This window comes from Malaya genurostris, chromosome 2 (assembly GCF_030247185.1).
Source record: "Malaya genurostris strain Urasoe2022 chromosome 2, Malgen_1.1, whole genome shotgun sequence".
In the NCBI taxonomy this organism is placed as follows: domain Eukaryota; kingdom Metazoa; phylum Arthropoda; class Insecta; order Diptera; family Culicidae; genus Malaya; species Malaya genurostris.
In genome coordinates this window covers 254,966,068-254,979,528 of record NC_080571.1, presented here as the reverse complement: position 1 = coordinate 254,979,528, position 13,461 = coordinate 254,966,068, and the positions used below count along the sequence as shown (strand labels likewise).

The 13,461-nt window shown below is 36.5% G+C and overlaps 1 protein-coding gene across 6 annotated transcripts in view; it reads right to left on the bottom strand.

Moving 5' to 3' along the window:
• Window positions 1-6,854: 6,854 nt before the first annotated feature.
• LOC131429560 (actin-binding protein WASF3) overlaps window positions 6,855-13,461 on the bottom strand; it is a 71,201-nt gene continuing 64,594 nt past the window's right edge. For all 6 annotated transcript variants that reach the window (XM_058593769.1, XM_058593771.1, XM_058593770.1 and 3 more), the window contains exons 5-6: window positions 7,568-7,808; window positions 6,855-7,504 (exon numbers count right to left, since the gene is read on the bottom strand). In XM_058593769.1, coding sequence (XP_058449752.1) covers window positions 7,323-7,504; window positions 7,568-7,808 — 423 coding nt within the window. In that variant the 3' untranslated portion in view covers window positions 6,855-7,322. The remainder of the gene's footprint in view (window positions 7,505-7,567; window positions 7,809-13,461) is intronic.

Genomic DNA, 13,461 nt, shown 5'->3' with positions numbered 1-13,461 from the left:
TTGTTCCAGTGAAAACGGAACACATGGACCACGAATTGCCACATCTTCTTGGAGAACCACCTATCGAACAGACAGTTAAAAGGCTACTATGGGGCTGTGAATGTTATTAGGATGCCGGACGACAGCCCAGTGAAAACTGTTCTTGAATCAGATCCGGCTGGGAAAAGAAGAAAAGGAGCGCAGCGAGCTTAGTGGATCGATCAAGTGGAGGACAACCTACCAAGTATCCGTACCTTGAGTGCTTGGCGATGAGCAGCCATGGACTTGAAGAAAAAGTGGAACCAAGAATAGATCCACTGGGATCCTGCTTCCATGTCGTAAAAGGCGACAATTGCAGGAGTTTCTTGTTCCTTTTAGTTATCAGATATTTTCAATGTTTCACTTCTGATTACCCTATTTTACTAAATTGTCTCTTCATTCAACCTATCAATTTCCGTCTAACTTCGAAAAAAAGTTTTATTTGGAATGTTTTCTACTTCCATGTTATTGATTGTCTGTCAGGATTAAAAATTGAATGATAAATAAATAAATAGTCTATAACTATTGCGCAAATCCGTTGATATTACAAAGTTAATAACAGAGATAACATATATCGATATATTGAACACAGGAACAGGATTAATAAATAATAAATAAAGACGCGCGAGAAATCTGTTGACCTTTATTTGGTGATTTAAAATGATTTTATAACAACTGTTTAGAATATAGCAATGCAATGAATCAACTATTTTGTCTAAATACTATTCACTCGTTTATTTTGTATCACGTAATTTCATTTATAAAAACGTGTTTAATCCACCTAGCAGTGCGATGAAACCTTTTTTTTATCAATCCTCATGTGTTTTTTGCATGGATATTCTTCGATGTTTCGGTTTTCTTGACATTATTTTAATTATCGTCGTTTTAAACGGCAAATTGAGATTCTTATCACTTATTACCCTGTGATGTCGAAACTGCAAATCGTATCGAATTTCCATCTTAACGTGTGAAAATCGATTGAACATTCCATGAGATGTCGAAGTAAGTTTCACGTTAGAGTTTTTCGTCATTATTTATGGTACTTCTAGAGCCGATATTCAGGAACTAGCATAACCCAAAATGATTCGAATGGCCATAAATTAATACGCCAAACAATTTACATCTTCTATATGGGTATGAATTTTAAAAACTCACCATCCTGTAATTCCAGAATCGGATTAAATTCATCAATTTTGTATGGGACCTTTTTATTGAATTTTTGTTTTTGAAGTTCAATATGGCCTTTTTGAGAAACGATTCGATACTGGAACCGGAATCCGAAAATCGGTGTAGCCGAAGTCAGATAAATTCACCTGAGTAGTTGTATAGTTTACATTTGTTTCAAAATGTTTGAAAATCAGTGTAGATCTTTGAGAAATCGTAGTGCGAATTAAATCCGAATCGAAAATTGAATACCGCTTAAACTGAACTAAATTCATTATTTTTACGTTTCGTCTTTGACTCATCAGTGCAGAGCAGTTCAAATTGAACTGCTTAGTGCTAAACTCGGCAGTTCAATTTGAACCGCTAAGCAGACGTAAAGTTTCTGCTATTTACAGAACACTTTTTGTTTTGCAACGAAGTGCAATGTCTTTTCCGACGTGCCGAACGAAAACGTGTTTTCGACTTTTTCTGGCCGATGCAGGTATGGTCATTTAGGGGTTAGCCAAATTTTGTGCTAGTTTAGCACTAAGCAGTTCAATTTGAACTGCTCTGCACTGATGAGTCAAAGACGAAACGTAAAAATAATGAAAACGGTTATGTGCCCTAGCACAAAATTTGGCTAACCCCTAAATGACCATACCTGCATCGGCCAGAAATAGTCGAAAACACGTTTTAGTTCGGCACGTCGGAAAAGACATTGCACTTCGTTGCAAAACAAAAAGTGTTCTGTAAATAGCAGAAACTTTACGTCTGCTTAGCGGTTCAAATTGAACTGCCGAGTTTAGCACTAAGCAGTTCAATTTGAACTGCTCTGCACTGATGAGTCAAAGACGAAACGTAAAAATAATGAAAACGGTTATGTGCCCTAGCACAAAATTTGGCTAACCCCTAAATGAACTAAATTATTTTGGAAATCAATTATCCAAATCTGCCAACCCGATGAACCTGATTAATTTATGTGAAATGGACATTTTAATACTAATCACACTGTATCTCCTAAACCGGAAGTTGTATCTGATGTTTCATAGGATTATAAGACCTCTCATTTGAATCATAGATGGTCCTTAGATTTCATTTGAATCTTAGATCGATTCAGCCATCTACGAGAAAAATGAGTTGCATTATTTTAATTTCGTTTCACATATCATCCTGTGGTTCCGCAATCAGAAGTCGGATCCAAACGTAATTCAGGAACCTTGTTTGGGAGTATACTACTTTTCATATGAATCTGAGTTAGTAAAAAACGGTTGAGTCATCACCGAGGAAATTGAAATTATTTGTCACACACGTGTTTGCTGATATCGACGAACTGATTCGAATGGTATATGGGTGCTAGGTTCTTCCAGCATTTATTGCTGTAAGTAGTTTACATCAATATAATTATGGAATCACTTTCAACTAGAAAATGCTACCATCATCTGGTTTACATATGCCATATTCGAACGATTATGTTGCCAAAAATGAACCGTGCTAAAATCGGTCCGAGGCATACTGTCATGAAAAAGGATGCTGTACATAGTATTTTTGGTACTTAAAAACAATTGTATGTAACAGTATAAAAAATCGTGTTTCACGTTGCTCCCAAGCATTGCTTCATCATACAGCGCTCAAAACTCCTATTGCTGAAATAGGGGGAAAAGTCGCTCACACAAAAATGTCGTTATCTCCGTTAAAAATTGACGGATTTTAACAATCTATGGCTTGTTGGATAGGTATTACCGTGCGGAATCTAAGTCTAAAAACATATTCTGTTTTCAAGGTCAAGTGTGACAGATACTGTCAAAAAACTGAAAATTTTGACATAAAACTTCGTATAACTCAAAAAGTAAACATCCGATCTTAAATCCATTCAATAGCGTTCTGGGTGACGGGGAGACCTTTCATTTGCGACTAGTTTGATCAAAATCGGTCCAGCCATCTCTGAGATCTCGACCTCTTAGTTGACAACACACATACAGACACACACACACACATACACACACAGACACACACAGACACACACACACACACACACACACACACACACACACACACACACACACACACACACACACACACACACACACACACACACACACACACACACACACACACACACACACACACACACACACACACACACACACACACACACACACACACACATTTGCTCAGTTCGTCGAGCTGAATCGATTGGTATATGACATTCGGCCCTCCGGGCCTCGGAAAATTTTTCGAAAGTTTGAGCGAATTCTCTACCTATGTTTTATATATATAAACAAAGGTAAAAATAGGGAAGTTTTTATTCTTTACGCGATAGCATTGCAAATTTTTCTTCAGTTTCCTCGAACAAGAGCTGTGAATCAAGACTTGCCGGGACTTCAATATAGGATATTGTTGAAACGTTCACTCGGGAAATCTTGAAACCGGAACATACTGAGTCGCGCGCGAATAATACCAATACTGAAATTTTTACTAACAAATATCCTTCTCCCGTGACACTTGTGGAGTGCGCAGTAGTATATACGGCCTCTAGTAACAACAAGTGTTGGACTAACATCCCTTCCCATTCCTTAGACGATCTACGTTCGAGCCTGGCCGGCGCCGGTACTGATCAATGAATTCTGGGGCTACCAGAATTGTAATGTACATTGAAGGATGATTTACCAGTCCTAGGATGGATCATCTAGAAACTCCCTGTACAATTTCAGCTAATCCCGATCAGTAACGGAGTAGCAACCAGGGGTGGTCGCTCAAGCTTAAGCTCAAATTTTAGGTTCTCCAGTAGTTCTATATCCTTTCTATAGAGATGGGCGAAACAGTTCATAAGGATCGCTAACGACCACTAAAATAACATCCGAATATCCGTTGATAAAAAAATCGGTCGAAATGGGCCAGAAGATATGACGCACCGACTTATACCGCTAATCAATCATATGAACTCAATTGGGAAATATTATCGCACTCGCCGTAGTTCTCAGAACTAGTCCCGTCCTACTGTCGTCTTTTTGCATCGGTGGGACACTCACCTGCAAAGTAGCACTTCTCTAAATTTGAAGAAATCGAAAATTGGCGAAAATCTTAAATATGACGAAATGCATAGTCAATAGTTGGAATATAAGTTAGTACTTTGAATATTCAAACATTTTGAAAAAATGCGTTCTATCCAATAAGCCAAGGGTCTGTTTGTAAATAATTTATTGGAAATTTCTCCATGAACAAAGAAATATATTTTCTACGAGTTTTACTTTATTTTATTAAACTTTTATTGTTATACTCATTGTTTACTTTTTGCTTATCAAGCTTTATATTCAAGTGAAAGTAGTTGAAGAGTTTTTTTTTTGTTTCGTTATAATACAGAAAAATAAAGGTTTCTTTCCGGTTTACCGTTTAACAATGTAACACAAATATTATGATCGACTGGAATAGAATGAAGAAAAATTATACACTAAACTATATAAACAAAATGAACATCTCTTACTTATCCGTAGATTACAGAACAAAATTATTCGAATAATGTTTCCGAAGTTACTATAATAAATTGACGAAACTATATTTCACAAAGAAAATAACTCTCATACAGTGTCGGATTCTGCCGATTAATTACAGTGAATTCTAGTAGCTTATAAATAGGTATGATGCTTTCTACAAACGATTACTGCTTCAAACGTAATATTTTTGTTAAGCTTTCCATTGAAATTATGTTTACCTATTACACCACCACAACAACAGGGCACATATCTGATGAGTCCGCCGCTCGATAAGCTACACATACATGCAATTTGTGTGGTTGTTTGTGTCGTGTTCTTCTTAGTAATATAATAGATGTCGCGAAAAGCGCCACAGATTAGACATCCCGTAATGTGGTTCGAGCTTCAGATAGTTTGTAATATTTGTTTGTTTTCATTTGTTTTTTTTTTCTTCTATATAGTACCTACAATACGGCTACTTCCTGTCGAATGTATTAAATGGTTTCAGAATGTATGCTTCACTATAAACGTTACATGACATTACTACATTCCTCATTATGGAAAAATCACTTGTTGATGCTGTTGTTGTTGTTGTTGCTGTTGCTGTCTGTCGGTTTTTATGGAAGATTTTTTTTCTTGCGTTACTTTCAGTGACTATCTATGTGTTGATACTACAAACTTTTCGCTAGGCCTGTATGACCTTTGATTATAGTTTCCTTTCTGTCGGTCGCTGCACAGTTAGTGTTTATTTTAGCAGGTTTAAAGTTTTATTTTACGTTCAAAAAGTTTTGGTATTGAATTAGCTATTGTATTTGCTCATGTTGCTTTCGTTCGTCGGTAGGTTCTGTAACTGGTTTCTGTTAGCTAGTGTTTTGAATCTTTTTGCAAATAAAGTTTTTTTTTGACATTTTAGCAAATTACGATGCGTATTGATTAGATTTTTTTAAAGCAACAAATGCATTTTGTGACACTCTTTTTTTTTCTTTTGAAGTAATTTTCTTATTAAATTTTCATAAGTCAAAAAGCAAAGCAGCAAACGAATGTATTTTTTGTTTCAAATTTGATAGGCAGTTTTCGATAGCGTAAGCGATTGCACAGCGAAAAAATGGTTATACCGTACGTGTTAAAGAAGTAGGAAACAGATCTAGACGAAAGATAGTTAGCTTGGTGGGGAAAGTCAGTTACCGAATAAGTGCAAGGCAAGAGAGATTTCTTGAGATCTCTACAATACTTACAAAAAAATTTTTTTACCACATTTGAGCTTTAAATCCATTCCGAATGGGTCAGTTGTGTTGTGTCAGTTCAGACGAAATATCGTTTTTATTTGAGTCTTTGACTGTTATCTTACGTTTTCCTAATTTTTCTAAATTTTATTGGCTAAACTGGGTTATGGGTTGCAGCTATTTATCCAGAAAAAAAAACTGTTATGGTGTTTTGTTTCCACTTTCAAAAGTTAGTACGGAATTGTGTTATTTCGATAAGTTTATATTTGGATAACGGCAAAGTGGATATCTGACAGCATTATTTCTGGCTGAAAAATTTTGTTCAGCAATAAATCAATCAAGTGTGTCAATCAAAAAGGACTCAGCCAGCTTATGCTGGGAACTGAAGTTCAAACGGAGCTAAACATATTTGAGATAATCGACCTTCAAAAAACCTCTAGGGCCATTGTTGACATTTTAAAGATTGCACATCAGCATTCAACATTTCTGTATTTATTGAAAATTCAACTTAGTTGAACCAGAAAGAAATAGACAAGGTTTGTGTTTGACAGTTTATGTTTCGAGGGTAATATTCCACATTAGGATCACCACCAAAGTTGATTTTAAGTTGAACAAAAAACAAAATATCAAAACTAGTGAAAGGTAATGGGCAAATCGAGCTTAAACGTGACTAAAACACTCAGAAACACTGATACTCTCGCAATAAGCATGCCTAGATTTTCACTTTGCGGTTACAAATTTATTATTAATCTCTCGGTTCCTCGTAAAAATAAGGAGTCCCAAACTTATATGCTGCAAAGGTTCAGCATCGATTCTACTTTTGATTATAAATCCTAAGATCTAGTCCCTTCAATGTAATCAATTTGAGTCGAATATTATTTTCCGTTTTCGTTTATTTAGCTTCATTCTTCATTACATCAGTTTTCCCATCGGTCTATAATTCGCAGACAATAAATGTTCGGAGTGAACATGAAAATGAATAAAAAAAACAAAAGAGCAACCTTTCCTATTTTTTCCTTTCCTTCGTTAATAAATAACTTAGTATAATTACAATAAAAATATACATCTTTTCCAATATCACTGTTTCTCTCTCGACGTTGTCAGGATGCCTTCGCATCGTACAGATTGGCGTTCGTGTTCTTTTAATCTCAACTAACACTAATCGGAATCAATCGAACATTGTCTAGCTCGCACCGTGAAACGAAAAGTCGGGAACAGTTTATTTCCAGATTTTGAATCCTCACTCTGTTTCGAAACCATTTGCCAATTAAATGCAAACTGTTCGAATAATCTATCGCCTCAATTGCTTCGATAAGCCGAACTTTGCCCGATCGATCGTTATCGCATTACTTCCCTTCTCCCTCTCACCCAATCCACACACACACACACAGTGTTCCGTCGTTCTAGTCTACTTCTTTTTACCTCCTCCGGCTGCGACGGCGCCAGCCGTGGCAGCGTTCTCGTGCTGTCATGCGGACGTTTCGTTCTCCATCCAGCCCTCGCTATCGTCGTCACTTTCCGAGTCGGACGACTCGCTCAGCTCGATTGCGACGCGCCGCGCCAGAATCGAGGCCACGTCATGCAGCCGCTCGATGGTGCGATCGTTTTCCTTGGCGTCGATCCGTTGTTCTACCTTGCGCAGTTTGATTCCTGTTGTAATGATTGTTGCCGGAATTAGTATCAATATTATTGCTCAGATTAATACAAACTTACCATCCCGAATGGCTTTCATCAGATCGGAACGCGGATCCTCGTAGGCAATTTTTTCCTGTGGAGGAATCTTCTTCAGTTGGTGCATTTGTCCCATGATGAGATTGCCGTTGGGCATGGGCCCACCGATCACATCGCCGTTGGTCATCGGTGGTTTCGTAGGACTCAACGGTCCGTCCAGTACTGGCGGAGGCGGCGGTGGTGGAGGAGGCGCTACATTCGGTGGTGATTGTTTCGGTGATAGCTGAAAGGTGCGGAACGCAAATCGATTAGAATAGTGTTTTGCAGGCATAAAAATGAGATTAGTGGAAAAAACAATTGGATTTCCTATCGAAATTTTGTTAGAACAACGATTGCCTCAGGTGAATGTTAAAATGCAGTGGAAAATCGATTAACATAATATTTTTATCACGGTATGGAAAACTGTGGCGATCCAGGAGAAATTTATTTGTAATCAAATATATTTGATTCAATAATCAAAAACCTCAACGAAATTCTGTTAGAATCTGCGTAATATTGTTTATGGTGTTATTTGGCTTTCAACTTAAAACAGCGCAAGATAAACATGGATATTCAACAACGCAAGGAAGTCACCTTGGACCTCTTCTATTAGTGATTTATATAAAAGACATTACAAATAATTTATTCTCAAGATACATAAAACTCTCATCTCCAGACGATTTCATACTGTCCACGAACATCTGCCGTCTAAGCGAATTTCGGTTCGCTTCTTGAAGTCGAGTTAAATATAGTGAGTTGCATCAAAGGCTTTTGCGTCTTATTCCATTAGTAATTTTGCGAACATATATCATACATCGTTTCTAAACATTCTAAACCACTTGAGCTTATCTTCCGGTTGACGAAGTCCCCCTGGTTCGCTCTGTACTTGAGTTTCCGGCAATTGATTGGTCACCTTAATATAACGATGAGGTGCAACGTAGTCAAGCTGTGTAAATAAATTGATCTGGTTGAACTTGTTATACATTATTTGGGGAACCTGTTTGGCATAATGCCACTGACAAAATTTACGGGTTGTGCATTGATACTTGATTATGTTTTTCAATGCAATGAAATAACGATATACCTTATGATAAAAAAAAACCCGGAATTTTCATTTTAAAATTCTCGCGCTTGTTCAATCGGCAAACTTTTATTCTCTCAACGTTGGCAACACTTTTATACACATTCTGTCATTGAAGCATACCGTACGATTAGTTTTTGTTTGGCGTCTATACAAAGAAGTTGAAAAATTTTCGTGTGGCGATTTTTATAATGGATGAAAATTTAGAACAACGTGCGTGCATCAAATTTTGTGTTGCAAATGGATTTAAGTGTTCCGTAACGTTGAAAATGTTAGAAAAGGCCTTTGGTGAATCGTGTCTAGGAAAAACACAGGCATACGAGTGGTATAAACGCTTCAAAGGTGGTCGTACAAGCTTGGATCATGATGAGATCCCTGGCCGCCCAACAACATCTGTTACTGAAGAAAACATTGAATCGGCGAAGCAAATCGTGTTGCAAAATCGTTTTGTACCGATTAGAGAGATTGCTGTGTTGTTGGGCATCTCTTATGGATCAACCGAACACATTTTAAGTGATGTTTTGGGTTTGAAACGCGTCGCTTCTCGGCTGGTGCCAAAAAAGCTGAATTTCATTCAAAAACAGCGTCGTGTTGATGTGACCAAAGAAATGATTTCCAACGCAGATAGTGACCCCACATTCATCGAATGCATCATAACTGGTGATGAGGTGTGGATCTATGAATATGACGTCGAAACCGCACCACAATCGACCGAATGGCGCTTCGAAGGCGAGCCGAAACCATCCATTATAAAAATTGCCACACGAAAATTTTACAACTTTTTCAAGCGGGAATTTTAAAATGAAAATTCCGGTTCTTTTTTTTATCATAAGGTACTTTTGGATGGGATTTTATTCATTAAAATTATTTTGTGTAAATAACGCAATAATATCATCATTCATCATTAAAACTGCTTCGAACTTGCAGTTGAGACAACAATTTGTTTTCAACTGCCATAAGCATAAACCACTGAAGTCTCTCCTGAAGGTATACATACAAGTTCTCACAGAGCCAAGTATGACAGAGAGAACAACAGATCAATTGTAATCGCTTTTCTTCTTGAATATGTGCAGAAAGTCATATGCACGGGCAAGGCACTAACACAGCGACAAGAGATACTTGAAATTTAAAGTTGAAAGTATCTATTTTTTTCCAAAAAATTAAGTTCTGGTGTTGGTGCTTAAATTCGGACAACATTAAGTATTTCAATTTCCCACCACATTATCATTCCGCTATTTGCGCTCTTGTGAGCCATGGACATTAGGGTGCTTAAAAGTTTAAGCACCTATCCCTATGCAAAATTTAAGCTAAATCGGGTATGGATAAGGGGTGCGCCGCCCGGTGGTTAAAGTTTATAAAAATTCTGAAATCGATTTTTTTTATGTCAAATAACTTAGAATTGTATGAAACGTCGAAATCCCTAGGAAAAAAAATTAAAAACAATCTACTTCTGGGACTTTTTTTGATGCCAAATATCTTAGAATAGTCTGAAACGTCGAGATCTAGTGTCATCTTGAAATTTGTTTTTTTAAATGCACTGGGACTCGGAAAATTCTGAGATTTCCGAAATCGAACTTTTTTTGATGCCGAATTTCTTGGAATTGCATGAATTTTTTTTGAGTTAACACCAGATCTCCACGTGACATTTGGCATAAAAAAAAGATTTATTTTAAAGTTCTCACCCATTTAGGTAATTTTTTGTCCAATTTTTTCCTGATTAAGTATAAGTTACGAAGAATTTCATAAATTTCAAGCAAAGGTGATCATCACTCTTTTTTTATTATAGAGGTTTTAAACCATCATGTCATTCACCTTTCCGTGCCATAAAAACTTTCTGACCCTATGTGCGGGGTTGGGAATCAAACCCAGGTGGGCTGCGTGAAAGGCATCGACTAACCCATCATGCTATACTATATTTGGAATGTCAGACCATTACATCCGGAACTTGAATCCGAAACCAGTACAGCCAAAGTAAATTTGTATGATCATCTATTAATATGACCAATAAATTTAGAAGTTCTCCACAAATCGGCTGTGTTTCTCTATTCAGTCAATAGTCATCATTTAAAGTAGGAATTTAGATAATCTCAGAATATATGGTATCATCACAAGTTTAGTGGATTGTTGTGCTATATATATATTTAAAAGATCTGCGACATGTGCGACAGAAATAACATGTCAGTAAACGTTAAGAAATGTAATACAATAACCTTTTCTGGGGCACAATTACAAATTTTATTAAAATGCTCCACAATGACAGTTCCAGTGGAAAAGTTCAGACTGTCTGTTAAAAGGCACGTCGAGAATTAGGTACATAAATAATCATCAATAACATTATTTGTTTATCTGAGGGCCCCTCCCGAGACGAAATCCTGGGGACGAGCCTGTTGGAGACGATGTTTCAAGTGCAGAGTTCGACGATAGCCGTCATTCTACAGCCGCTATATCGAATTTGGGCTTGATACAAGTAATCACGAAGAATTCTAGTACCGACAAATATTGATAAACAAAGTTGATTTTAGACCAGCTTTGAATTGAGGAACTAACCTATTTTTGATCAACACTAAGGTATTGATTTAAAGTAGCAATTCGATTTCATTGCACTTTTATTATTGAAGTTTCGTTGCTTTGAAGTATAGCATTGAATGCCGATATATAGCACGGCAAAAAGTTGTAAAATACTGCTTCATTACATGTGAATGCAAAGTTAAAGCACATTGCTTCGAAGTATGTAGCATTAGTGTAATAATACATTAACAATGTCAAATAAGCTTGTAAATGTGCTGTGATATAATGCATATAGTATTAGCTGTGATATAATGCATAAAGTATTGTATTCAACAATAATAAAAACAGTTGACAATCCAAACTGAAAGTTCTGTCATTTCATTATCGTACGAAAAAACTCTCAAATTTCGATGTAATCCAAATCGGAAAGAACACCTCCTCAGATAGAAATATGTGTATTTACATATTGTTGTTTTACGTATTATTTTTATGTAAAGAATCAGCTTGGTTCAAAAGATGAGAAGGTGTTACGCCTGCTGGAGAAAAGGCTTAGTGAGTGTCAACTGCGGAGGACTTTTTTTCTAATTATAAACATAAACAAATAATTAAGCAAAGCCTTGGCATTACATTCCTTTTAGGGAATTCGGCCTTTCTGTTTCGACAGACTTCGCAGACGATTCATAACGTACAGGATCATTGCACGGCTGGTATACTAACGATTTTATTGACACTAAGAATCCTTCCAGGTCCGGGCTCGAACATACGACGACTGGCTTGTAAGACAAGCACCCTCTGCATAGAACCGCCAACCCGAGCGAAATATACTATAGTATAGTCGATTTTTTGCCTTTATTAATGAAGTATAGACGAATCTATTTTTGAATGGATTTAAAATGGCACATTTGCAGTTCAGAACAAGTATTATCCTACCGAATCGTCACTTAGCTGACAATATTTGTTAAGAACACCTAGAGAAATTTTAACGAAACAGCACTCAGAAACATGATTGTTGCTGTTGTTGTCTTCCATTAGTGGATTTAGACACTTTTGGGTCGTTCACCGCACAAGAAACATGGCCTTTCAGTAAAATTTAACAAATATAAAACGCTGAAGTCAGGATTCTGTACAATTAACTACATGCAATCATGAAACCGTTCTGCAAACAATCGCAAAAAAAGAAAGATAACACGTATTTAATGAACCGCAATCAATGCAGTCTATGTATCAAAGTAGAAGAAGGAAAACAGAGTATAAATAAATGCCTTATCAGACGAATGAAACAAAGTGCGACAAAGGGCGGGCAGTTTGCTCCTGTCCGATCAGGTAAAAGCCTGTTTAATCTACCTATTGGTGTAATTCTTTTTTGTTTTTTCGCATTCAACCATTACCAGTTGCAACAAAACCGATCAGTCAAACAAAGTATTGATAGGTTAAATATGACATTTCCAGAAATATGATGTCCATACCCAAGTAACCAATAAACACAGATTAATGTATTATGACAACAGCACATAATTGGCGTTTTAGGCGCTTTTAAGACTGATTAAATGCAATTGACATTGGCAAATTACACAGCAAGTTTTGTAATGGCTAATGAGCATTCAGTATTTTGAACACTGGCCACTTTACAGATAAGCTTTCATAATGTTGATTCAGAGCTAGCATAATTTTCAGTGGCTATTTTACAGCTTATGTTGATGCTTACTGTTTACCTGGGGTATTCATGCTAAATTTGGATAACTTGCAACAGCAGTTTTCTGAACCAGCTCAGAAGATAAATTTATTTCAAACAAAATGGTAAACTACACTCTAGCGCCTTATTCCAACGATGAATTATTATAATAATCATGATTTCAGAACATGTATGATTTGGCAGTATACTTGATTTCAGATTTGATAGATTGATTCACATCTTTATAAATAAAGTTATGCTAAACTAAGAGTTGAAAACTAAACTGAGATCTTCCTGAATTTGAACACGCAGTCACAACCATTTTGAAGCGATGCAATTTGAGCCTGTACACTCTTTGTGCTACACAATTACGGTGAAGGGAAAATCTGCTAGTTCCTGGCCCGGGCCACTATATCAAACCAAGAAAAAAATATCCTCATATTCCGATATTCTTATCCAATCGATTTTATAAAGATCAATGTCAATTAGAACAATAAACGATTGTTTTCATTGTGAACTAATTTCTGGTGTAATAAACAAATTATTGAAAATTTAAAAGCATTTTGTTCTTAATCCAAGTTGATTTTGTGCCATATTATTGAACGCTTGTGATTTGATTGTTCGTTAATCAATTCA